Genomic DNA, 27,503 nt, shown 5'->3' on the forward strand with positions numbered 1-27,503 from the left:
TACATGCTGGTTGGCTGTTGGCTGTGGTCTTTGCGGTGTCTTCAGGTACAACTTTTTTTGCTGAGACACAGGCGAAGCAAAGGGACGCGACACTCGGTTTTCATTGCTGCTAGTTCTAAGATGTTTGTTTGGTGCGTCTGGGCCTTTCCTCTTACTTGCTTTCCAGGGGGGAGAAACAAACCACTGCAAAACTAGTCTCGCTCACCAGACCTTTCTCAAGAAAAGAAAGGTCTGGCTGGGCCGACTCTCACTTTGAGATTGGAGAAAAAAACGCCCTGGCTGCTTGTATTTCTTTCAACCAATCACAATTGTTCTGGGCGGTGCCACAGCAACGGTGCGCTTGCAAAAATATTGCCGGGGGAAAACAGGTTTTGGTGTAACATGCCCACAAAAATATCGCCTACAGGACGTGAACCATGGCAGAAAAATGGCTACATCCCCGCAAGATCAAACACTGCAAAAGTTAGTAAAGGATGTGTTGAAAACTGCTACACAACCGGAGGTGGTAGGGCGGGACTTCAGTGGGTGGCTCGTTCCGCCCAATGAGAGGCTGATCTATGCAGTGAACTTCCGCCCACTCAGACTACAACAAAACAGGTTTCTACTCACACACAGATTTATTATCTCTACAAGGCATAAGCCTGGGGGGGACATGGACAATGTGTTTGGTCATGTGTTTACCTGAGTGAAGTATGTGTTTGTGTGTATCTGTCTGCCCGCAGCTACTCTCACAAACTACTGGACCAATCTGCCTATGCTCTTATTTTGTATACACTAGTATGACTGTTTGCTTAAGGACCTCTCGTGGTTGCAGTGAAAAACCTGTTTTATATTGTCACTGACTGCTGACTCTTCTTAGCCAGCTGTGCAGTTTTACAGAAATCATCTCATATATAAAAACAACCAACCTCACCGTCTGTTCTGGGACACATTCTGGCCTTCGTCGTGGCTTGAAAACTGACATCCATAGAAAAGTTTGGTCTCATTTTAAACCTGCAGATTAAATCCGTGCCAGATATATTATGATACAAAGACGTTAGGCATGGTACGAGATGAATTAGTCCCTGTTTTTGTTCTCTTTGCTGTCATCTTGACTGTAAGGAAGCCAGGAGGGACAATTCCATCGGGTTCTACAATCAGTAAGTAAGGTGGTAGTTAAACAGCTTATTTTTTTGGTCTGTTTTAAGTTAATACTGTTCAATGTTCAGCAATGAACGACATGGATCAAAGATTTCTGGCTGTTTTTTAATTATTAAAATACATTCATCTTTGTAATTATATTGTATCTTCACTAAGTGCCTGTTAGCTGGAAAACTGCTCTGTGCAACACACTGCTGCTCCATCAAGGATTGACAAGGCACGTAGTTTTATCAGCTTCTGAAATACGCTGCGGTGCGTCTGTGGAAATTACAAGACTTGTCTTGAGTGGCTGCTCGGGTGGCCGCCTGGTGGAGATCTGCACTCCGCTGAGATTTTCCAGTTCCCATTAGAATGAATTTCACCGTTTTAAATCCTGCTGCGTCCCGTTGTTTTAGTGCGTGGCTGTTTTGGGGTTTTCAGGGAACATTAGCTTCCTGTCAGCAGAAGTGAATTAATGCTTTACACCAGCTACACACACAAACACACACACACCTCCTTCCCATCAGCCTCTCTGTCTCTCTCTGAGCTCTGCTGCCTGGAAACGTGAGCTGACTGCACGTGCTGCAGACACACACACACACACACACACACACACACAGCCTCTGATTCGGCAGCTTCTCCTTGCAGCTTGTTTCGTACGTGACAGGAATAACAGAGCAGTGAGAGACACAGTGAGGTTTTCCCTCTCTGTTTATTGTCTGTCCTGCACGTCTCCTCGGCTTTCATCTCCCGCCAAACACCCTGACAAACACATACACACACACACACACATGCACACACCCTTTGTCAGGACTAATGATGGAGTTGGTTGATTATGAGGAGGAGGGATCTGGCGGTGAATCATCCAAATGAGGTCTGTTCACACTTTGTATCATAACTGAGTCTCCTGCTGCCTTCCTGTACCAACACAAGTCAACTCACTGTTTGTGTGTGTGTGTGTCCACAACATCTGGATTCACCTGCTCTCCAGCTGTGAGCCTCGTCCACATCCAGCAGCTGCTGGAGGTTTCCACCTGCAGCCTGACCTCATCTGTTTCCTCAGATCAAAACTAAACTGAGCGCTGCTTCTCTCTCCAGTGAGAATGTTAAGTGTGAGAGGAAGCATTTAACCACAAAGCCGCCATCTGTGTTTGTTTATACCCCAAAATATCTGTATTTATACTGCAAGTACTCAACTCAAGTATTCATAGGAAGTGCCCACCTTCAAAAGCTAGAAACTGCGTTTAAACTGAGTCAAAATGAACTGTGTGATGGAGAGAGAGAGGTGAGTCAAAGGTACAGTGTGAGGTGAAGGGGACAGGTGCATGCAGGTGTGCTAACAACAGGAAGTTGTTGTAGTTTGGTTGATTTGGCCGCTTATCAAAACAGTCAGCAGTCGGAGCTGCAGCAGAGACACACAGATCATGGAGGAGATTAGGGTACTTAAAAGCCTGCAATTTGCATCTAAATCACACTCCGTGTTCTCAGAGTCAGAACTCAGTGAGGTCTGAACCTGCAGACATGAAACACATATTTTTGGACTCTGTATCACTTCCACTTCCTGAGGATCTCATCATTTCTGATGTCCATCCAGAATAAACTTCCATAAATGCACTTAGAAATCAGACAAAAAAAGATGCTCCTTATAACTTAAGAACTTGCCTCTGAATCATTGGGTGAGAGGCAGGGTTCACCCTGGACTGGACAATTTAGAATCACCAATTAACCTGCATGTCTTTGGACTGTGGGAGGAAGCTGGAGTACCCGGAGAAAACCCACGCTGACACAGGGAGAACATGCACACTCCGGACAGGGCTCCCCCACCCCAGAGTTCTAACCAGGAACCCTCTTGCTGTGAGGCGACAATGCTAACCACTGCACCACCGTGCCGCAGCAGAGACACACAGATCATGGAGGAGATTCGGGTACTTTAAAACCCGCAATTTGCATCAGAAATCGCACTCATAACTCAGTCAGGTCTGAACCTGCAGACATACAAAACATATTTTTGGACACTTCCACTTCCCGAGGATCTCGTTATCTCTGATGTCCATCCAGAATAAATGTCCATAAATCCACTTAAAAATCACACAGAAAGATGCTCCGTATCTGCCTCAGAATTTTAAAATTTTCTTCAGTGTTCATACTTTTAATGCTAATTTTAATAAAATCTAAAACCAATAAAGGCTCACGTTAGGGACTCCCTAAAAACTCTGCATTTCACCTGGGAAGCAGTTCCTCATGTCCTGTGTTTCACAGTCAGTGCTTCTCCTTCCTAGCATTCGGTGAACACACATTGGAACAGGCTAGCAGATGCCCAGGTGTGTGTCACTGAAGAGGCCCTGCCTTTAATTCTGGCAAATTGTGCAAATGAATTGTGGGTACTTCAATCCCGCTGAGGATACACACAAGCATCCTTGAAACTTCTCTGAGGGAAGGACGAGGTCTTCGGTAGCATTTGAAGGACCCTGGACATCGCAACAGTCCTTAAGCAGGATTTGATGATGATGGTGATGTCCAGCTTTTCATTTTCATCATAATTCAGAATGTTTGTTCTGCGTTCTTACAGAGGTACGAGCAGGTTATCTTGTACAGTATGAATGTGAACAGGCTGAGGTGGTCACGGAGCTAACTGAAGCGTGCACTGCTGCATCCTGAAAAACCACGCCCACCCAGGTGAAATGCTGCGTCTTTAGGGAGTCTCCAAGTTGTAGCCCACAGTGTAACTGGTTCTTTTTTACACTTACTTTTTACTGTAGTTCTAGAATTCAGAGCACGTTTACCACCGCAAAGAAGTAAGACAAGAATAATAACAGGAGGGACAAAAATCCATCATGTGTTTTTTGCTGTCAGTACATTTTTTGACTTCACTAAGGGACTATTCTTTATTTACCAGAGGAGGGGGGCGGCCAGAGTGAGACTTCTTCTTCTTTTTTAATTTTGAACCTCCCTAAAGCTACAAATATTTTTCCGTGAGCTTCCCTGAGTGACTGGCAAAAAATGGATGACCCCCCCTCCAACTTAAATTAGGTGTTAGATTTTCAAAAATTACTAAAAGTTGAAGACAAAATCCCGGAGCTTCAGCGGTTTATTTTTGGCTAATGGGATGTAGAATAAAGTGGTTTTAATGAAAAATCACTTTTTTAAGCTCAGATTTGGTAATGTTTTTTTTTCTGATGGAAGCATTCGTTGCACATGATGTGTTCATGGACCATAGGAACTTTGAAAATTCAAGGATAATTTCAGTTTTTACAGTTTCTAGTTATGATAAATGGTGTAATTTGGGAGATTTTTAAGTAAGAGGAGGAGCCGACAGTGTCAGCCAACATTACAGATGTTGCAGTAACGCTCGCTGGGAGCATTTAACGTTTGTCATATCAATCAAATAACTCTGTAATCAACTTCCAACATCTCAAACAGCCGTGCTAATATCTCTATGCTTGTTGCCATTTTCATGGCAATTTTTCTTCCTCTCAAAGATTTAGTGTTATCTAGCAGTGAGGTTGTAGAAATAAAACTACTTCTGTGTGCCAAGCTTGTAGGAGAACTACGGTGGTTGACGCGAAAGCACAGCACTGTAGAAACAACATGGTGGACTCCATGGAAGACAACCCGCTCCTTATGTAGATATAAACAGCTCATTCCAAGGTAACAAAAACACAACAATACTTATTTTCAGCTGATTATACACTAAAGACAAAAAAAAAATATGAGTATTGTATTTAATTTTTGCCAATATATTTGCCTAAATCTGCCACACTGTACCTTTAATCTTATCTGTAAAACTCAGTTTAGTTACACCAGTCAGCTTAGTCTGAATATTTTCTTCCCCAAAAACCTGTCAGGCTGCATCAGTCTGATTAAAGCTAAACTAGTTACTTACCTGAAGGGCAGGGGGCAGTGTCCGTCCTCCTCTCTGGGGGGCTCCACCTCATGGGCGTGCAGGACGCTGACATCATCACTCTGCTCCATATTCTCCGTCATCATCATTATCGGCCTGGAGGGTCAGGAGGGCAGAACAGCGTTAAACACTGAGAATATTTCAAATTGAAATCACATGATACAGGTTTATTTTCAGGAGAACACCTCTGTGTCTGCAGGTTGCTCCGTCGCCTCATGGTGCTATAAATAAAGCTTCGTAGTGTAGCTCAGTGTTACATTAAGACTGCTCTGGAAGACTGTGAAATGATGATCAGGAGGAGAGTGAGAAGTGGGAGGGAGAGCGAGGGATGCAGCATCAGATAACTAAATATAGAAGTGTGACCAACATCCAGTGAGCTAAAGAAGAAGTAAACACGTGAGGGATGAGACGAGACCAGCAGGTTCTCTCTAAAACCGCAGAAACCGTGGAACGCTGAGATATTAAACCGATAAAAACACTTTCATTCCTCTGGTTTCTCTCTGGATGAATGTATTGAATGTTTTTACCTCCATCTTCTTCACAGTCTGAGAGCGGCTGAGTAGAAACACAAAATATTCACCTAAGAACTATTTTTGAAGAAGTAGAGTTCACACACTGACAGGCCCGCTGTCAAGGGGGGGTCAAAGGGTACAGGTGACCCCAGCCAAAGGCCAAGAGGGGGCCTATGAAAAGGTCTATGGTTGACCCTTAAATGGGATCAAGTGTATCTGATAATACAAGTTATTTGTATTTACATGATGAATAAATGTACTGTTATCATTAAAACATATTTCAACGTGCCGCCTGATATTCCCACCACCCTGCAGGTATTGTGAAATGGTGCAGTCTATCTGACATGGGTCAGGTGCCTGCTGTGCAAAACTCAGAGGTGCCCTTGATGTAAACATGTGAGGCGGACTGCAGCCTGACCAGCCAAGTCAGAATGCCTCACCAACAATCAGGAGCTTCTAAAAAAAAAAAAAACAGTGTAAAGAGAGAACAAGTAAAGAAAGGAGAAGAGAGGCGATGACCAACTGTCTGGCAAAAAATAAAACAAAACAAAGTGTAAAAGCAGCAGGTATGATGAGCGAAGCAGATTGTGAGAAGTGAGGCAGACTAAGTTTAAAAAGAGAACCTGCTGTATTGCGCTTGGTTTTAAAGCGACGGTGAAGACACTGCTATGATATGAAGTATCACATACTGTTGGTACCAATCAGGTTAAGCTATCTTGTGGGAAAGGGGGCCATATTATGCTCCAAAGTTACGCAAAATTTTGTCGAGGGATAAAGGAACAGTGCCTTTTTTCAAAATGATGTATTTAAATATTTCTGCATACTGGGGTCTCTGAACATAAACTGGGTGTGACTGGAAAACTGGGAGTTGACAATGCCATATACTCTTCACACTGTTTCAGTTCAGCACACAATTTGACCAATATTTGGTTACAGTAGCCTTGAGATTGAATGAATAAATGAAGAAAAAAAAAGATTTGTTCACTCATGATTTGATCGTATAATTTAATACCATGAAGTAATTTCCTTAATCAATGATTTGACTTTTCTCCAATCATTCTCACTTTAGAAAGGCCACCGCAAGAAAACACGTTCTTTGTTTATGTTAACATATAGCCCATAATGTGCATTTAGATCGGTTCACATCTGCATCCAGGCAGGGAAAGTGAAAGGCACCCTAACATTAGTGATGTAGCTAACGTAGCTAGCATGCTACCTATGGCTGATCGCTGACTGCTATAAACAAAAAACGATGATCCATTGTCTGTTTGATAATCTAAACAAAGAACGCATTTTCTTGTGGTGTCCTTTCTAAAATGAGCAGTGGTGAAAGTTACTCTATTCTGTTATGATCAAGGAGGCAGTAGTGGATCCTGATATGGGCCGAATGGGCGTTTACCCAGGGTGGCACTTTGTCATGACTTGTGGGGGGGCGGTAGGAGCGGCAAGTCCTGGAATTTGTAATTTACGTGACAACGACCTGAACGCAACACAGACTCCGCTCCAATTGTTCACTGCTGTGTGAGCTGCGTCGTTTTCGGTCAGGTAAATGCAACCCGAGGAGGGTGTCACCCAGGGTGCCATTTAGGCTAGAACCGCCACTGCAAGGAGGTAATAAGAAGACAGCGTTACTTAGCTAATTAAATTATATTATATGGGGACGTCTCCATCAGTCTTAACCCAGGACAATAAACCAAATTAATGCTTAACAAATGTGAGTTTTTACAGTTCCTTCTGATGATGAATTATCTTTCACCACCTCAGTGATTCTGTTCATGTAAGACAAACACACACTCCTCTACTGAGTATCCAGCAGAGATTATATCCTGAATATCGAGATTATAATGAACTGGAGACAAACTTAATTTTCTACTACCGAATTCTCTATAAAAATGTTCTGACATCCAACGGCACAACAAGACATTTTTATTCCGGGTGTGTCGACTGTTTCTCTCCGATGTCCGCTGTTTTTCTGCCACCAGTATTCGCACCTGACTGCTGTGACGAAAGTGTCCCGCCATTCAAAACTGGTCTATAGCATACACTTCAACTGACTTTGATTGTTTCGGGTGTCTAAAATAAGGTTTGCTGCTGCCCCTCCACAGCAGTACATTGCTTCACTTCTATGTTAGACTCCAGCCTGCCATTACAAACCGGGGGCGTACTGTCCGCCATCTACTTTAGGTTACACACTGACAATGGAGAAGTACCTCATACAACCCCGCCTCAAAAAATCTGAACTATCCCTTTAATACGAGGGCTGTTGGTAGATCTGGCACCTGCACTAGCAGTAATGCTGCAACTATGCTGTGGTTGATAGCAGGGTGAGTAACAGATTTAGCAGTGAGGTTGGTAACAGGATGAATAATAGATTGAGTTAAAGGGTTGGACTGCAGAACATTCCAGAGTTAATACTGTGATTGTGTCAGAGTAAGTACTGGAAATCAGACTGGAGCTACTACAGCTGCTTCTGGGTTTATCATTCAGTAGTGGTGACTGATACCAAATTAAATACTGGATCAGTACTGCCGTCGGTTTCTACGACGACTAGAACTTGTCCTGGTACCACGTTCTGATGAGAGCTGCCGAGAAAACCTTTGGTCTGATCTGTGTCAGCGCTCACAGACCTGCTGAGACATTCAGATCGAACACACACCCGAAAACGTGCCCAACCCTCTCTCTCTCTCTCTCACACACACACACACACACACACACACACACACACACACACACACACACACACACGGCAGCCGGGATATTCTCCCCTCTGTTGCCATGGCAACGGCATGAAAAGAGGCCTGTTCAGATCAAGTGTTTGGCTCCTGGGCTCCATGTCGGCTGAATCCAGGGCAGAAAGGCAGTTTTCGAACAGCCAGTGAGGTGGAACACATCGACTACATTATTGTGAGGAAAACTGATCATAGTGATTACATCCATTTGATTTATTTTATTATTGGATCAGTTACCAGGGGAACGTGCCGAGCCTATAAATAGAGCACTTATTGTATTACTCCTTAGCTGTTACATTTCACTCGGTGGTTGTCGGCCTCGCTGCGGTGTGTGCATCACAAACCTGCTTCGCATGCTGCTCACTCTGTGACGTCTGTGTACATTAAAAACAGACAGACGTCGGGCTGTTTACATGTCGAGCCACAGAAATCTGAGACCTTTGTTAATGTGTCAATCAGGTTCTTCTCTCTCCAGTTTCAACCTCAAATTGACTGAGATTACACAATAATTCAAGGTACAGCTGATTCTTCACTCTGAGAGTTTTTCTGAGCAGTGACAGAATCTGTGACACTGAATATTCAATATTTATGCATATTAATGTCCAGATATCCAACAATGAAAATGACCTTGTGCATGTCATGACATCACATGGTTTGTGTTTATATTAGTCCTTTTTCGTGCACACATGCCGGCTTGGCTCAACATCGCGCGTCAGCCCAGATTTGCATCTCCATACCCACTTGAAGATGTGTCTTTGACTGATGACTCACTTGTGCTTGTGAACCTACGGAAGGTTTTCCTGCCCTGCTGCTGTTATTGTCAACCACTTTCCTTCAACCTACGCTGGACACTCATCTCCTGCAGCTCGCTTGCTATGTCTCAGAGGACCTTCTCATTTCTTGTTGCGTTGGCAAAGTCTTCTCCAAAACAGCAAACATTAGCACGGCTTGTGTTTCATCCTCAGACAAAGTGCTGCCATTTTATTTTACCTTCACTTTTTTTTTAGACACAGTTGAAACTGCCGAAGTATGTCTGACAGTAGCATTGGAGGCTATTGAAACATGTTGCTGAATTGTCACTGATGCCGAATGATGATGACGAAGCCCATCTGATGTCACTACAGGTGGAGGCAGTCTGGTGTGTTTTGGCACAGCCCTGGAGATGGTCCATTTTGGGGGCAACTCTGCACGTTTAAAATGGTAATGGAAACGGCATAGTTTGACTTGGCTCGCCCCAAAGTACCAATGGAGAAGCTCTATATAACGGAGAGTTTAAATCTCTAACATATGTCACCATAAAATGAATCTGGAAGCTGAATGTGACACAAAGATCTCTATCAGGACCAAACTTCTGATTCCACCTGCACTGACATTTCTGTACATCCCTCCAGAGTTGTTCGACGCCGGACTACAGCCAACACGTATGGTTCAGTGATGCATTGGAACCTTTACATTTATTGCACCTGGGGCTGACTTTGAGATACATTTTAGATAGTCTTGCATAGTGAGACCTTTAACATGCTGTGGCAGCGCTGCAGAAAGGTCTGGCTGAACCCTTCATAATTCCAAACAAAGACAAAGCACTCTGGGTTGTCTGTATATCTGTAAACTAATCAGAATCGTCTTGGGCATTGCTTAGTGTAGTATGCAGCAATAGTGCTCTTGCAAAATAGTGTCGAGAGGGGAACTTGGTTTGGTGGAGAGGCGAGCGCTGAAATTAGAACGGCTAATTCCTGAAACACTACAAACAACATTAAAAGTTGTTTTAGCGTGTAGGTTTCTGCCTCAAATGTTGTTGTTTCACACACAGCGCTAAAGTGTGGAGACAGGTCTGGCTGTGCAGGACTAGTTTTTAGTTGTGACGGGGTAACATGCAGGAAGTGTGTTACTGTTTAGACAGGTGGCTAGAAACAGACTTCAGTCCACATCCTGTGAGCTTAACTACATTTTAGACGCTTTTTCTTGAGAGATGTGGCCTCTGTAAACTATTTATAGCAACTATTTTATTTTGTGTTGATTGTGATGCCACCTGGGGACAGAGGCTGCAGTGTTTCCAAGGGCACCAGATCTGGCAGCTCATCTATTTGTTTTGGAAGCAAGTGAAAAAAAAGATTGTTATTTTTAATCCTATTTTAGTTTTTTAAACGCAGCTGTTTGCAGGATGCAGAGCCATGAGGTCATGTATCTCTTTGTGTCTATGTAAGGATTATAACTTTAACATGACAATGGTGAAACAAAGTCAACTTTGCTTTAGTACCGTTCATAAACCAAGGTTACATGTAGGCCTACAACTAATAGATTCTGTTGCTCGGCACTTTGTTTGAGAAGGTTATCAACATTTCCTAGTAATATTATGTCCTCTTAATAATAAGACAACAGCAGGATACAGCTCCTTATGCCAGGTTTACACTATACAGCATTTCTATCTGTTCTAAAACAGTCACTATGTCAGATAACGCGATTGTGGAGTCATTAATGTGTGCTGTGACTTGGCCGATCAGGATCAGTGTTGAATCAGTTCTCTCCAGCTGCTGAATGAGGTTGACTTGTTTTATTCATCCACGCTCTATCACTGTTCCTTTTATCTATTTTTTGTTCTCCTTCTCATGCTGCCCCAGAATCAGCCATAACCACAAAATGCCACGACAAAAAAAAAAAAAAATTCTCTCTGCTTCCTTATAACTGGCGAACGTACGACTCACTGCCAAACTTAGCCTGCGAAAATGTAAATATAAGTCTTAAGAATCTGACCCAGGGACAAGCATTAAGAATAACTATACAGAAACAGCCGGTCTCACTGATGGCCTTGTTTGCTTACATCATACAGAGGCATCAGTGCTGCACTGAGACTGTTGCATAACCCGTTAAAAAGTCCTTGTAGCTGCTTTGAATTGAAGTGTGACGACCACACATAGAGGATGAGTGCACCTGCTTGAGGACGTCATCCCATCTGTCACCAGAGGAGCAGTGACCTCTGTGTGCTGCTACCAGGCTGCTTTTGTTGTGGTGAGAAAGGCACATGTCAGACCCATTATCAAACCACAGAGAGCTGACACTAATCCTTTGGTTGATGGACTGAAGGCAAACACCAGATCAATAAATCTGATGTCAGGAGGGAGAGCAGGACATTTGGGACTGCTGTGTAGGTATCTGCAGAGGAGTTTAAACCTCACTGACCTGCTGATTGAATGAAGCAAAGCAGTGAACACATTTCGATGAATGCATTGAGAGATCAAAGGTGGACGTGAACCACAGTTGCCATGGTGACAGGCATGATCCTGACGTGCATGTAGCCCGTTCTCCTTCCCTCCAGCTGACAGCAGGTACTGCTCCTCCTTCCTACTCCTCCTCCTGGTTTCCATGGAGACGCCTGTTGGTTTCCTCTCAAAGGAGTTGTGCCCCGCTGATTAAATCAGGCAGCACCTCAGGGAGACGCAGGCTGTTTGCTGTAATGGGAAACACTTTAGATCTTCAAGCTGTTGTTCCACCTCCCGCCGTCACACATCAGGTCGCACACTCATCGTTTAACTGAGAGGATGGAGCAGGGAGGCCGAGTCCTGTACGATGGCAAAGCCCTGCAGGACGTATCAGGATGACCAAGTCCTATAAGATGGATCAGAAAGACTGAGTCCTGCAGGACGGAGAAGGATGACCCAGTCCTGCAGGCCATCCCATAAAGTCTTCCAGCCAAGACGTCCACATGGTTAAAGACGCAGCTCGAGGCTCACAGTTCTGTTTGACAACACAAAATGTTTCTGCAAACATCATCAGGTTTTCTGCCAGTCCTTCAAAATAAAAGACCAAGGACTTCATTATGGAGCTATATCAATGTTCAAGGATGTCACTGAAGATGCTCAGAGACAAGTCAGGTTTTATCAGAAATGTTGACCTGATGATGGCACTAAATGAAAAGTCAGAGGATCACCAAAGTCAGCAGGATTCATCCTCTGGGGAACATGAATGTGTGAATAAAGTGTCATGACAATCCATCTAATAGTTGTTGAGATGTTTTAGTCTGGACCACAGTGGTTGCTGCTCACATGGCTACACAGGAGCTTTCCATCCATTTACTAGTATCAGCAGACTGACGTAGCCCAGCCATCCTCCAGCTCCTCGTCTGGGTTGGGAAATCTGAGTTCCGGTTCTGCTTCAGGTCCCTTCCTTCCCACAAGGAGGTGCCCAGGAGTTATCTGATCAGACCCTGAACGTCATCAACACTCAACTGCTTTTACTGCAAAGTAACTCAGAGCTACCTTCCAGATATGTAATCTCCCTCCAGTCTCTCAGGTTGAACTCACACACCACCCAAAGAAAACCAAGCCATTCTCACTCAAATAGTCAAATACTGATGCTTGGTCAGTGGCCCTCAGTGTCTGATACTGACGCACTAAGGCTCCCTTTTGTGTCTTTATGAGATGCACCAAGCTTTCAGCTAACTCCACAGTAAACCCATCTGCATCATAATTACATACAGAGCAACTGACGCAGTATAAAATCCAAGAAAGTCAACGTAGGGAGGAGGTTAGGGGGGATGGATGAGCCAAACAAACACGGGACTTTCACCCACGAATGTTCATGTCCCATGTGAAGCCAAAACTCAACGTCATTCAAACCCAAACCGTGATCTGAAGTTTTGCTGCGTAAACCTAACCAAGTAAATCTGATAACGAAGTAAACCAACGCTGGAAGTTTATTTTGAAAAGAAACTGTATGCACATAAATTACGGAAACTGATGCGTTCAAAACTGAAACTGCAGGGTTACCTAGAGCATCACTGTTTGACACGTTCCGGACCAAGCTGCCATCTTTGAAGAGCTGGGAGGGAAAACGTATTGAGAAAACATTTAGTCTGTTTGTGTCTGTGATCTCGAGCTTTCAATCATCTTCTTCATCACGATACCTAGCTACATGTATTTTCTAACATTACATTTATATTATTTATTCATGTATAGTTCTTGTGACCCACGTGTCTCTAAACAAGTCTCTTTCCTGACCATAATAAAGATGAAGTTCAGGAACATGGTTTGAAAGCGAGTAACTGGAGCTTGAGTCAAGAGCATTCTGTCAAATTTCTATCTCAACAGTCATCAATGAACTGACATGCCACCTCTGGAGGCACAGCCCGGAGTTTTTCGACTAACAGAAGTGCAGGGGCCTCGGGGATCGCTCACCCCCTTCACTTCCGGTGGTGCCCCCAGGGAATCGCCTTGTTGTTTACAAATACTTCGGGTAGAAAACCAGCAGAGTTTAGCTATATATCACATTTTTCACGTCACTATATCACCGTGTACACTAATCTGATGTTTGTTAAGTCTATAAACACAATGATTGAAGAAACGTTACTATTTCTGTGTGCACGTTTTGTAATTAATAACATGGTTATCGTAGATTAGCTGGGCTAACCGTTAGCTGTTATACTCCATTGTGATTGGCTAAAGCGCAGCATCGTTCAAACCTTAAAGCCCCCCCCCCCCAAGTCGTCTTTCACACAGGGCTGCCGACAGATTCTACAATGTAAATTGCAGAATCTGTCTTGAGAGATTACATGACAGTCAACAGGAACTGTAAATGATACAGTCCGCAGGCTCGCATTGTCAACAATTCCGTTTCTATGGCAACACAACAAACCCTGATCTGCTGATGAAGATGATGTGATGCAGTCGAAAGCTCTGGAAAAGGTCAGTAAGGGCCTGTGTCCACAAAGCATTCTTCTATAGCAGACAAGCAGTGGCAGGGCGCTTCATCTCAGCGAAAAAGCCCTCCCAGTGTCAGTGCTGATGACGCTACTTTAACAGAGGGCTGACCACACAGATAACAGTCGTACAAGATATCACTTCATCAACGCGGTGATAAAAGCACCAGCAAACTCAGTGTCTGACTGATGTGCTCTCACAAATGAGCTTTTCTGTCTCTGTTATAGTATAGATAGTTTTCGTCCGACATATTGTTCAGCTGGGATGAACACGGCCAGAGCACGCTTCTCTTCCATTTTGTTTGCCTGAAAACCAGCGACCAGTGTCTTTCTGGAAAGTTTACAGATTACTAAGCGCTGGGACCTGCTGCACAAAACACCTTAACTTTTCTCCATAATTATGACCCTTACGGCTTAATTTCTCCTAAGTTGAGCAACGTACACAGTTGCACAAAATCCCTTAAAATGGACTTGTATAGCACCTTTCTAGTCTTCCAAACACTCAAAGCGTTACGTCACAGTCACCCATTCACACACAGGTGCCCTAGGCTACCACACATGGTGCCACCTGTGTTGACCTACTCAGTAACCACTCACACACTCTCACACACCAATGGAACAGCCATCAGGAGCACACAGGGTTAAGTATCTTGCCCAGTGAAGCTTCGTTATCAAATCATCTAAACAGACAGAACATAATCCAGATATAATCCTGATATCCAGCTCTATGTGGTTTGTGTCCACGGCTGCAGAACCAGTGAAACCAGTCAGTTAGGTTTATCCTGATGGTCAGACTGGTCTCCACCACAGCAGCATCCTCTTTAATGAAATGTGTGCAAACAATAAGAAAATAATATTCCACTAAAACCACTACTCATTTTCCTCCGTCTGTTCATACATCACAACACCTGCTGCACAGGTCGACTCACGACATCTACTCACCAACTGAAAAGTGACATGTCACAACGGCAGAGGTGGAAAGTAACTAAGTACTTTTATTTACTCAAGTACTGCACATAAGTACAAACTTCATATTATGTTACTTCATACCTCTACTCTATCTCAGAGGTCAATTTTGTACATTTTACTGCATGTGTCTGTTTCTTTTCAGACAACTGTTTCATCCACCTCCTAATCTGTTTTTCTAGCTGGCATATTCTTCTATTTTGTTACTTATTTGTTTATTTTAACTTATTTATTTACTTATTTATTGACTGATTCTAATTGTTTCCTTAATTTTTAAGTTTTTTTAAATTGCTTTACTGTTATGTTTTGTTCATGTTTATGTTAAACAGGGCTGTTTTTCCGACTTTATAGTGATTCGTGGTTCTCACAGGACAGTCACGCTACAAACACATGATGATCATATAGGATATGACGCATCGATGTAGATTAAACCCAGCAGTATATAAAAGAGTTAAAATAAGCTCACCCTTAAACATCTGCAGCGGTAAAATGACACAGAAACTCTTTGCTGCACTTAACTACATTTTGCTGACACATACTTTTACTTAAGTAAGGTTTTAATTCCAGGACTTTTACTTGTAGTGGAGTATTTTCACAGTGTGGTATTAGTACTTCTACTTTTTAACATTTAAAGGATGGAACTTTCCTGGTGTTATTATATATTTCTCCTATTGTCGTCCGTCCCTCAGTACGGTCTGACTTCCTGTCTGTAGCTCACTGCTTCCTCCCGACGACATGAAAAATATAAAACATAACATAAAAACACATAAAAATCCTTAATTATAAAAAAAACATGTTTGTTAAACAGATGAAGACGTTTCAGATCATCATGTAAATAATATCACAGTTGTTGTTATGATACTAATATGAGGCGAGATGATGAGTGACAACAGTGAGTAATAACCCAGGTGACAGTTAATTTGAATCCCATAGAGGAGGTGAGAAACGTCTCTGTGGGTGAAGGACTGTGATAAACGTCTCTGTGGGCGGAGGACTGTGATAAACGTCTCTGTGGGCGGAGGACTGTGGGGTTTTTCTTTGGAGGTCGCCTGGTTCTGCCGCCTCTCAGTGAATGAGGTGTTTTGTTTGCGGTGCCGGAGAGACCCGAGAGCCTCTGAACACACACGAGGAAACAGAAAACACAGCGAGCGGGCCGAGCCAAAACACCAGGCTGTGTATTCAGATCTTCCTCCGCCTCTGTGAACCAACATATGGTGACATCCAGCAGTGGAAGGAGTACTCAGATCGTTTACTGTAAAAGTAGCAACACCACGGTGTGAAAATACTCTGTTACAGCCATCACTCATCACTGTACTCGAGTAAAAGTTAATAAGTATTACAAGCAAATTGTACCTGAAGTAAAAGTACTCATTATGCATTCAGAGTGTTAAACTATGGAGCTCATCAAAGGTCCTTACAAGCTTATTATTTTTAAAATCTTACATGCACAAGATAATATTTCATGCAACAAGATGAAACAATTGTAATTTAAAACTTAATCTTTCTTATCCATGTTAATTACAGCACATCTTCAGCCTCTGATCAGCTACAGTCACTGAAAACACCGCGACGCTGTGCTGAGCTTTTCATCTATTATACTGCATCATATCTCATAAATTTATCATGTTCTCTCTACATCAAAGAAACTGTAGCTATCAGAGCAATGTAGTGCAAAACATCCCTTTAACCATGAAGTGCTTTGCAGTGAGGGAAGAAGCAATCAGGTCTTTAACTTAAAGGTACAGTGTGAAAGATTTAGGGGGAATTGTTGGCGTAGAAACTTCTCCTGGTTAGAATTCCTTCAGTGTCCATTGCTCAGGAGGTTATAACCAGGAACCGAATTATCTGCAGAGGTCTCTTTTTTTAAACCGAGAACCAATAAAGCAGTTTCATGTTATAAATCAGTGTTTCTCCTACGGGGTTTGACATCTTGGAAACGAGCCGTTAGCCTTGCACCTGCTAATGTGCGCTCACCCTTTTTCTCTGATACAATAAGAGCCAGATGTTAAAGCAGCTGTGCGGAACTTTTTACCATTTATAAAACTGTCCCTAGTTCGTATCACCCCTCCTTGAAGATCCACATATTTATTTGAACCCAACAGCGACAAAAAAGCCTTTCTCTATATGGCTATTTAGCGTAGCCTCGGTCGGGTCNAGTCTCTTGTACAGTAGGTGGTGGTATGCACCTGTTTGCGATCCCCCTAAATCCTGCACACTGGACCTTTAAGTTAAAGCAGTAATACCACAGTGTGAAAATACTCTGTTACAAGTTCTGCACTGACAATCTTACTGAAGTATAGAAGTATTATCAGAGAAATAAACTTGAAGTATCAAAAAAAAAAAAGTAGTTGACGTGACTTTTTAACAAAACAAATGTCTACACAAGCCACTGAGGGATGAACAGGTGAACTTGTTCTGGACAATCCGTTTATTCTCAATACAATACACACATGTTCACCATAACACAGGAGGGCAACAGCACTGTTCAAATGTAATCATTATTCCATTCAGCTAATTCAGTTTTACACGCTAATGCTTAAAGCTTTTCGACATGCTTCCACAACACGATCAAATCTGTTTGCCTCCTGTTCCACACACCTGATTGCCATCACCTAGAGCTCACCTATATGCACCTCACACATGAATGCTCCACTCTGAGTTCAGTTTCATAACTGCATGTGTATATTTATATTCACCTTGTTTAGATACAGCTAATATAAACCAAACTATGTTATGGCTCCAACAGTACTCATTAGGCAATTTAAGAACAGTATATATATTATATCATTCACACCTACGGACAATTTAGAGTCACCAATTAACCTGCATGTCTTTGGACTGTGGGAGGAAGCTGGAGCACCTGGAGGAAACCCACGCTGACACGGGGAGAACATGCAAACTCCACACAGAAGGGCTCCCCCACCCTGGGTTCAAACCCCAGGAACCCTCTTGCTGTGAGGTGGCATTGCTGACCATCGCACCAGCGTGCATCTGGTGAAGATGGAGCTCATTTAACCTTCTAACTTAAGATACTTGTAGATAGTTTCATCAATAATCATACATCATAATTAATTAGCTGACTATATTTTGCATTAATAATGTAAATGTGTAAAGTAATCTTTTTAATACATGTAGTGCAGTAAAAAGTACAATTTATTCCCAGAGAAACATAGTGGAGTAAATTCTACTTAGTTACATTCCACCTCTAGCAGCATCTGTGCACCACTGACACAGACACTATAACAGCCTAATACAACTACTATTAAACATACTGTTCCCAGTAATGTAACTAACAGCAGTAACGATCCCGCTGATACAACAGTACTACCATCATCACACTATATAGCTACCACACGTTACTGACATTAAAAGGCACCACATCAGTGATGACATCAGCAGCGTGTCCCTTCTCACATTCACAGTGAAATACAACACAGTCACTCTTACCTGTGTGTGTCCTGCAGTCTTCAATCAGGTCCGCGGCTGTACAGCAGATACCCGGTCTGTCCGGTGACCGATCGTCCGTCCGTCTGTCGGTCCGAGCGGAGCAGAGCTGCTGCTGCTGCTGCTGCAGGGAATCCGCTGGACCAGCTGAGTCAAGTCCACACAGCTTAACACACACAAGACAGGAAGTGACAGGAAGTGGTCTTCAGAATAAAAGCATGTGGTGAAGAATTAACAAAATAAAAGCGTCGGTAAAGATGGAATAGTATGGGCAGGGTTTGGTTATATATTCAGACTATGTGATTACATAAATGTATTTAAACAGGGCCGTAATAATCTATAAGGGGGGCCAAGGGCCACACTGGGCTGCTGGCCCCCCTTTAACCCTACACTCTCTGGAATACACTGCAAAACTATTTCATTTTTTGTCACTAATTTTAGTCTGTAATTCAGTCATTTTGGGGTCTGTTGAATACTTTTTAAAAACTATCTAAAATTATGTTTAATTTTCATTGATTACAGTGCTGCAGTGTGCTTTACGTACTTCCTTAAATAAGGTTGAAGATGTTTTCTCCACCTCTATTTAAAGGTCCAGTTTGTAGGATAATATATAATATAATAAGTGTCTTCATGGGTTGCACGGTGATGCAGTGGTTAGCACCGTCACCACAGCAAGAGGGTTCCTCATTTGAACCCAGGGTGTGGGAGCCCTTCTGTGTGGAGTTTGCATGTTCTCCCCATGTCAGCGTGGGTTTCCTCCAGGTGCTCCAGCTTCCTCCCACAGTCCAAAGACATGCAGGTTAACTGGCGACTCTAAATTGTCCATAGGTGTGAATGGTTGTCTGTCTCTATGTGTCAGCCCTGTGATAGTCTGGTGACCTGTCCAGGGTGAACCCTGCCTCTCACCCAGTGTCAGCTGGGATAGGCTCCAGGCCCCAGTGACCCCCAACAGGATAAGAGGTTATGGAAAATAAATGATAAATGAGCTCCTGGTAAAAACCTCCTGAACAATGACCACAGCTAGTTGCAATCTGCACTCCTCACTGCAAGATACAACTAACCCCCATTAAAAAGCAAAAAACACTTAATTACAGACAGAAATGACTCAGTAAGATGAGGATTTGTTTTGCAGTGTACCTAGTGTGTTTCTATCAAGCAGCAGACACACTGTGGGTATGGAGATTCTGGGAACACANAAATTAAAAAGCAAAAAACACTTAATTACAGACAGAAATGACTCAGTAAGATGAGGATTTGTTTTGCAGTGTACCTAGTGTGTTTCTATCAAGCAGCAGACACACTGTGGGTATGGAGATTCTGGGAACACACATCTCATTTTAAATAGAAAAATGTTACTTATAAAGTGAAGTGACTGCTGTAAAACAGGATACAAATAGTTCAGTCCCACATGAAGTCGGAGCTGAGGTGCCCTTTAACATGATGCATCAAACAGAGTCACAACACATTAAAATAAGTCACTGAACTTCAGAGTCTCTGGAGGATAAATTATTTAGGAAACAAGCTTTAAAACACACTGGACATCTACGTTAAAAATATAAGACACGTTTAAGACTCACTGCGCAGTAAGAAGAAGAAGCAGTTTTCTGGGTTCATTTCCTCTCTGCTCTGAGCTGAAGGTCTGCTGTCACTATGAGGAAACCACATGTTCTGATCTGCTCTTTAATCTGCACTGAAACATCCTGTGAAGTTTACCAGCACTGAGAAGCAGAAGCTGTGAGGCGGGTGGAGTCACGGTGGTGCAGCATGCGTGGTTCCAGATTATTTCCAGGTAAAATGCTCTCTTCTGTCACAAGGGTCATGCAACAGGTACAGCGACCCATAATTCAATGCTGTGAGTGAACCATGAAACCCCAAGAGGAAGTCAAAACATTTCTCTTTGAGCCATACACATAATTTTTCCTTGTATAATGAGATTTTGTTTGAGCTCCATTGTATTTGATTGGAGGTAGAAATCTTAAAGAAATTAAATCAAAACTTTCAACATGACTGGAAACTTAAATGAGAAAATACAGCTTTGTTTTTATGTAGTTTTGGTGAACCGGCCCTTTAATTAATCTGTAACAGTGCAGCAGCGCCTCTTTGTGGTGAAACAACCACACTGCATGAATCCTGTTATCTTATATTTGTCTGTATTTTGGCAATTCTGCATTTAAAGTGAGCCGAATTAGCCACTAGCAGCTCCTGTTTGCAGTGTACCCATCAATGTACCGACAACTGTCAATGGATGACTCACATCCTGAAGTAAACTTAAAAACACGATGATTCTCAGGCAAGTTCTGCAGGAACGAGAAGCGTCTTTTTTTCTCTTTATGATTTCTTAGCAGGATTATGGACGTTTAGTCATGACAGTCATCTCCCCAGAAAAGTGTAAGTCACACTGAATTTAAAAATATGTGTGTCATTTCTGTGTGTTTGGATTTGACAAAGATACGACTCTGAGAAGAGGTAGTTAAAGTACGTGAGTCACAGCTTTGTTTGGGACTGCTAACAGCTGTGAGCCGCATCTGGAGCCCCGTTTTTTTAACCTGTTTATATTTAGTCTTCATTAAAAGTATGCCGAATTATTTATTAGCAGCTCCTGTTTGCAGTGTACCCATGGATGTACAGAGAACTGTCACTGGATTACTTTAAAACCAAGGAAAACTTAAAAACATGACAATTCTCAAGCAGGTTCTGCAGTTATAAGGAGGGTTTTTGTTCCTATGATTTCTATGAGATTTATGGAAGTTTCTTCAGGACGGACATCAGAGGTGATGACATCCTCAGGAAGTGTAAGTCATATTGAATCTACAGATATGTGTTCATGTTGCACCTCACAGTTATAAAGCATCTAAACCAACAATGTGTAGAAAATATTAGGCTCTTCATTACACCCCCTCACCTATTTAATAAGGAAACATGTCCTCCAATGTTTTTATTCCCTTCTTGACATTGTAATATACACTTTATGGACAAACATTAGGATCGCATACCTTATTTGACTGAATTTTATTTGTTTTATTCAAACTTATTAAAACTTCCACCATACCAGGGCTGTGGGTGGGGTGTTTTAGGGGGCTTTGATGAAAACATCTGAAATCAGGGTGGTATGGTTTTGTATTTTATTTTTCATCTGTTTTCTTTTTCTTATTGCTTTTAGTTCAGTTCAGTTTCAGCAGTTTGCTTGTCACTTTAGTTTCTGATGTTTAAAAGTGTTTAGTTTTAGTTAGTAATTAGTTTCAATATTAATTTAATTTTTTTGCATAATATTAGGGTATTTGTAAGGGGTGCGATTTGAGAAGTTCACAGGAGGTGTTACAATATAAACTTTTTGAGGACAGTTATGTCAACATCCCAGCCTCTAACAGATGCACCAATACCTCATGTTGTGTTGTCAAGTTTGACCAAACTGACAAAAACTAAAACAAGACATTTTCTGTATATTTTTTTTATTTTATTTAAGTTAGTCTTGTAAGTACACAATGTTGTTTCAGTGATTTTTCCCCCCTGAAGTTTAGTTTTAATTTCTATTTCAGTAAACTAAAACGTTTAAGTTTAGTTTAAATTACCGATAATGACTCTGGTTGGAACCATGTCTGATTTGAAGCACCATGCAGGCTCCAAAGAATTAACCTCATCAGGAGCCCCTCTGAAAAACTCCAGAGGGAGATTCATATGCAGGGAGCACCATTGTTTTTTTTCCCTTTGGGTCATATACAAAAAAAAAAAGTCACAAGCCAAACAATTGAAAACGCATAGTTTTTAACCAGTAAGACTACAAGTAAATTAGTGTTTCTACACCAGAAAAGCCCATCTGCCACAGAAAAATCATTTTCAATCAAAACTGCACAACGCAACACCACGAAACATTTGACACTAGTTTATTTGTGTGCCCACATTTTACAAAAAGTATTTCAGACAGACCTGTTTCTCCTCTAAAATATATATATATATATATATATATATATATATAACTGTGTTATACCTGCTTTATTTGAAAAAGAAAACGTCTCTGTTCCAAATGTTGTTTCCTACTGGAATAACTTCACTTCAGACCTGGACTGGAGGAAAATCTGCTGCCTACCCTCTAAATACCTTTTTACAAATACGGTGAAGTAAGGGACGTTTAAGATGATTCACCATTTTTATCCCACCAAGGCATTTCTTCAAAGATTCCAAATCATCAATTTGATTCGTTTACTTGCAAAATCTCACATTCGTTAATCAAAATTTTCCTATCATAAACACTCTTATAATATTTGGATCTGAACTCAAACAAAATCATCAAAATCAATTCTACTCTCTAAATATGAAAGCGGTTAAAACAGTGATCCTCTTCACCCTGTACGACATCTCAAGACCTGATATAAGATTTCTGTTAATGTTCTGTTCGTATCCCCATAATCTGTTATTATCTGTATTGGCTTTATGCTGTTTATTATGAAATGTTTTGAAAATAATTTTTCTCCATCTTTCATCTTTTAATGATCTACCGCCATGAGTCAGTCATTGTAGGTGAAACAGCGACACCCAGTGTTCAAATAAAGAAGTGCAACGGCAGAGCTCGCTGATACAATGTACATAAAGTAATTTATTAGAAATATCCTCGAGTTATAATCTAGTTCATTTTTCTTATAAAACAGGCAGCGGGCTGTAGTTTGCCTCGCACCCCTTTTCTAATGTTGTCTGTTCACCTGGTACCATCAGGACATGAAGGTGAAACGAGGTCAGTGCGGCTCCAGACGGCATCCTTCAGTCACCTGGGTCACAGTGAGGAGACAGAGACAGACAGACAGACAGACCCAGCAGCTGCTTGGAAAAAAGCTAAAATCATTCATTTCAATTTGAGAAATTATTAATTAAAACAAATTAATCTAACAATCTGTTGCTTTGGGTTCCAGCTAACGATTAGTTTTTCATTTTCAATTAACCTGTTTATTATTTTTCAAAATTAATTCAACTGTTTTGCTGATGAAAAGTCAAAAATGACTGTCACAACTCTGCAGAGCTTTTTTGTTTTGTTCGACAGTCAGTCCAAAAGTGAAAAACATTTAATTTATCACACGACAGAACAGTAGTAAATCTTCACATTAGAGAGAAACTGAAACCAGAGTTCATTTTGTGTGAATCAGTTAAAACAACATCAAAGCTCCAACATGTAGCTGAACTGCATCCTGCTTTGACATTTAATTGTGACGTTTCAGATGTTTTAAACCCAAAACTTAAAGATATTTTTTATTTAAAGCATCAGTTTGTTCTGAGCGAGCCTGTGTGTGTGCATGTGTTGACGTCTCTTCACTGACTGCATCTGATCTAATGAAAACACGTCATCATGGATTTTATGGAGAATAAAAGACGTCATGAAGCCGGTTTAACTGCTGCTTTAACCTTTATGATGCCATGGCGACGATAGATACCGGCTTCTGATTGGTTGGTGAGTATCAGTAACAGGACGCCTCAAACAAACACGGGTCAAAAGTTTAGCAACTCTTTTACATCAGGGTGTGTAACACTGCAGGTAACTATGGCAACTGAGCTTCAGCTTCACTGAAACTGATCATGAATTCAACTGAATAAAAAGCTTTAAAAAAATAATCTAAAGGGTGCAGCTAAGGAATTCTGGCTTTGCTAAATAATCTGTTGATTACTGTCAGAGAAATTATGATACTAAAATAAAAAAGTTCCAGGTTTCACACAGAAAACTGATCAGTAACTGAAGAATTGGACTGATAAGCAGAATCTTTGGTATCAATAAAATCCCACAAATTCCTATAAAATCGAGCAAATGAAAATGTTTAAAAAAAAAAATCAGGTTTAAAGTTGTTGTGACGGCTGCAAACACAGAAGTTTGTAATTTAGAAATGTGACCTGAGGAATCATGAAGATCAGGAAAATCACATCAGTCCCACAGCGATTACAAAAAACATGTTTGATGACATATTTTAATGCTCAGGGAACACAGCAGCTTTCATGTTGATCTTATTTACTGTGGTGTGACACTGATTCTTGAACGTGTGATGAACACATGCATCAGGGACTAAATTTAACCAACTAACTAAAGTTTACCCCGGTGGAAACAAAAAGGTTCCTGAGGCCTCGTCCACACACACAAGGGTACTCTATCAAAGTGAGAAATGAGATAACATTTCAGTAATGGAGGAGGTGAACAAAAAAAGTGCTGCTCTGACTTTGCTTAAAGGAATTTTTACATGTTTACACAAATGTTCAGTTACTCCTCCACAATACTGAGGAGCAGAGGGAACACATAGCCTTCAGGTAAGGAGTTTTTACAGGCCTCTGATTGGCCAACATCATCGCTGGGTTACAGTTATATCACTGCCTGTTGGTTTGGTGTGCTCTTTGCAGTGCTTCAACTGTTTTGATTTGGACACATTTTTTACAACAGCGTGTTTGGATGGGATATTGTTTGTTAGAACAGAGGAGGAAAAGCCTTGTTTTCAAAAGCACCTGTGTTCGTGTTGACTTTCTAAACTGTTTTCTGAACCTGAAAAAGTTCCTGCAGTGAAAACAGGATGTAAATCTACAACTTTTAAATTATTTTGATCCTAAAAACGTTTTTGTTGCGCTGATTTATGAACAAGTTTTTGTGCAGACGCTGTATGAGATGTGATTTTAGCCATTGAAGAAAGAGATTTTTAAAGTGCAGATGCTGAGCAGTGCTTCAACACCTATGTCCAAGCTTTTATTTTGAAAGAGGTGTCTGACAAAGAGACTTCAAGGTCAAATCAGACAAATTAAGCTCAGGTGTCAGTTTGAATTGGAGCTCAGGTGATTCAGACAGCTGAAGGTGAGAGGAAACAGCTTTGAGAATTTAATTACCATCTTTTTCTGCTCATACAATCTGAGCCTGCAAACTGACCTCAGCTCTCACGTTGTTAAAACACTTCCTCCTTCTGTCGTCGATGTTTCAGGGGAATAAAAGAGGACACTGAGCTCGGGCGCCGTTCCACCAGCTACAGGTTTAATATCAGATCAACAACAGTAGAAAAACAGAGGCAGAGGCTACCAGACAAAAAGAAGAGTAGGAAATCCAACAGCATCCAACAGGCTCTTTAAAATAATTCCTCTGTACAGTATTTACACACACACACACACACACACACACGCGCGCGCATACACACGCACACACACACACGCACACACACATACACAGAGTACAGTACAGCTACACACTGAGGAGGAGGAGTCTGAGGAAGCAGCATCAGTCCCAACGCTGCCCTCTGATTGGTCCATCCTCCTCCGTCCACAGTATTTTTGTTTAATTTCCTGTGAAGCTGAGATACTTCCAGGTGAAAGTGTGATGGCGTCCGGTGGAGGCAGAGTCCAGGGCTGAGTGGCAGCTCCTCAGAGAGGTCAGAGGTCACGGCGGGTAAAGTCTGGGGGTCGGAGGACGTCGCAGAAATGTGAGGAGAAATTTAAAAAAAAAACCTGTGAGACGACTGAAGGCTCGGCCGGACAGGAAGCGACTGCCCCGTGCGCTCTCAACTGCAGCAGCACGCCAACGTGACTCTGAACGCCCCCTCCCGCCGCTGCCGACGACCCGCCCACCTCCACAACAACGGCTGCTCCTCCGTACGTCCCAGCAGCATCTCACACGTCTCCACCCACCAGGTCCTCTTTGTCCTTGAGCCAAAACCTCTGCCGCCCCCCCACCCGAGCACCGTGGTACCGTCTGGAACCAGCAGGACCAGTAGCACCAGTAGAACCAGTAATCCTCCTGAAGTCTCAGCAGTCCAGCGAGGAGCGAAGCGGCCGGCTGGACGTCCAGGAGGAGAAATCAAACGTACACAAACACCATTGAACTGATGTTGAAACAGAAATGCTTCCTCATGTGATCCAGTCACATGACTCCGGGGCAGGTGGAGGTCAGCCAATCAGGTGTGCCTGCAGACAGGTGAGAGGAGATTATAGGTCAACAGGAGCGAGCCTGAAAATCTGGGCGCTACTTTTATGCCTTTTCTGTGCCAGCTGTCGCGCCTTGAAAAATAGGCACTCAGGAACGTGTGCACCGCGACAGCGTCACTCTGGTGTTTGAGCTCACCTGCCGTGCGTCTACGTTGAAAACAATGAATTTGAGGGCGCAAAAAACACGGCATGTGTACGGCCCCTAACTGCTGAAATTTAGTGGCAGATTCAGTGTATCTGCCAGCTACAGTAACTGTCAACTGGTGTGCTAACTTCGCCTACTTGGGTACGCTGGTGTGTTAATGGTGCACATCACATCAAAGATGATAGTAACAAACATTAAAAGTGAATCTTACAGTTAAATAGTGAGAAGTCACATTTTGTATTTATTAATGAATATATTGTTATATGGTTGTTAATGTGCTAAACAGAGTTATCAGTCTGACTCTACTTTCATATATTGACTGTATCTTAAATTGCTCTAGTGTAGTTTCTATTTTAACTTCAATTCTTATTTTAGTTTCCTTTTTTTCTTCTTCTTGCCCTGCGTATTTGTTCACTTCTGTCCTCTGCTGCTGCAACATAAACATTTCTTCAGTGGATCAATAAAGAATTAACTTATATTAAATGCAGCCTTTATTGTTTTATCATTAAATAAGTGAATGTGATCTGAGAGCTGATACTTCAGTGTCAAATAATCTGAAGACATTAACGCACACACTTTAAAGACAACTTTAACACTGAAACATCTCTGCAGAGGACGACTGTTGCCCTGACCTTTGACCTCTAAGTATTAAATTAAACCTGCTGCAGTCACATCCAGTACAGATGCAAATTTATACTGAAAGTGCACCATAGTAAACAATTCCACATTTCTTTCAGTCCTTCAGAAAAGAGTGATGTTGCTGACCACCAGGTGGTGCTGCAGACTGAGACTGTGGATTAAACTCACTGCAATGAACAGAAGAGGAAAGACACTCAGAGCTGTGTCAGTAAGAGAAACAGTCTTGAGTTAAGTGTTTAAGTTAAGATGTAAATAAAATAAAGTATTCATGGAGGGATGTTTGAAGTAAAGATATAAAATGTGTGTAAGTCTTACCGTTCTCACCTCCGTGCAGGTGGGTACATGGACGGGGCGGACGCTTGCTGACTGGCGACGATGGCTGAGGAGGAGAGACCTGAGACAGATGCAACATGTTCAGTGTGTGTCGTGT

At 42.0% G+C, this 27,503-nt stretch overlaps 2 protein-coding genes across 4 annotated transcripts in view; both read right to left on the reverse strand.

The window, feature by feature from the left end:
- Window positions 1-20,012, reverse strand: part of LOC126408345 (GRAM domain-containing protein 2A) — a 42,684-nt gene extending 22,672 nt beyond the window's left edge. Inside the window, exons 1-3 of the mRNA XM_050073847.1 lie at window positions 19,941-20,012; window positions 18,367-18,529; window positions 5,003-5,116 (exon numbers count right to left, since the gene is read on the reverse strand). Of these exons, the coding sequence (XP_049929804.1) occupies window positions 5,003-5,109 (107 nt within the window). The 5' untranslated portion in view covers window positions 5,110-5,116; window positions 18,367-18,529; window positions 19,941-20,012. The remainder of the gene's footprint in view (window positions 1-5,002; window positions 5,117-18,366; window positions 18,530-19,940) is intronic.
- A 5,306-nt stretch (window positions 20,013-25,318) lies between these two features.
- Window positions 25,319-27,503, reverse strand: part of znf609a (zinc finger protein 609a) — a 64,475-nt gene continuing 62,290 nt past the window's right edge. For all 3 annotated transcript variants that reach the window (XM_050073802.1, XM_050073800.1, XM_050073803.1), the window contains 2 exons: window positions 27,389-27,467; window positions 25,319-26,268 (listed from right to left, as the gene is read on the reverse strand). In XM_050073802.1, the coding sequence (XP_049929759.1) occupies window positions 27,394-27,467 (74 nt within the window). In that variant the 3' untranslated portion in view covers window positions 25,319-26,268; window positions 27,389-27,393. The remainder of the gene's footprint in view (window positions 26,269-27,388; window positions 27,468-27,503) is intronic.

The sequence above is a fragment of the Epinephelus moara genome, chromosome 20 (assembly GCF_006386435.1).
Source record: "Epinephelus moara isolate mb chromosome 20, YSFRI_EMoa_1.0, whole genome shotgun sequence".
NCBI classification, from domain to species: domain Eukaryota; kingdom Metazoa; phylum Chordata; class Actinopteri; order Perciformes; family Serranidae; genus Epinephelus; species Epinephelus moara.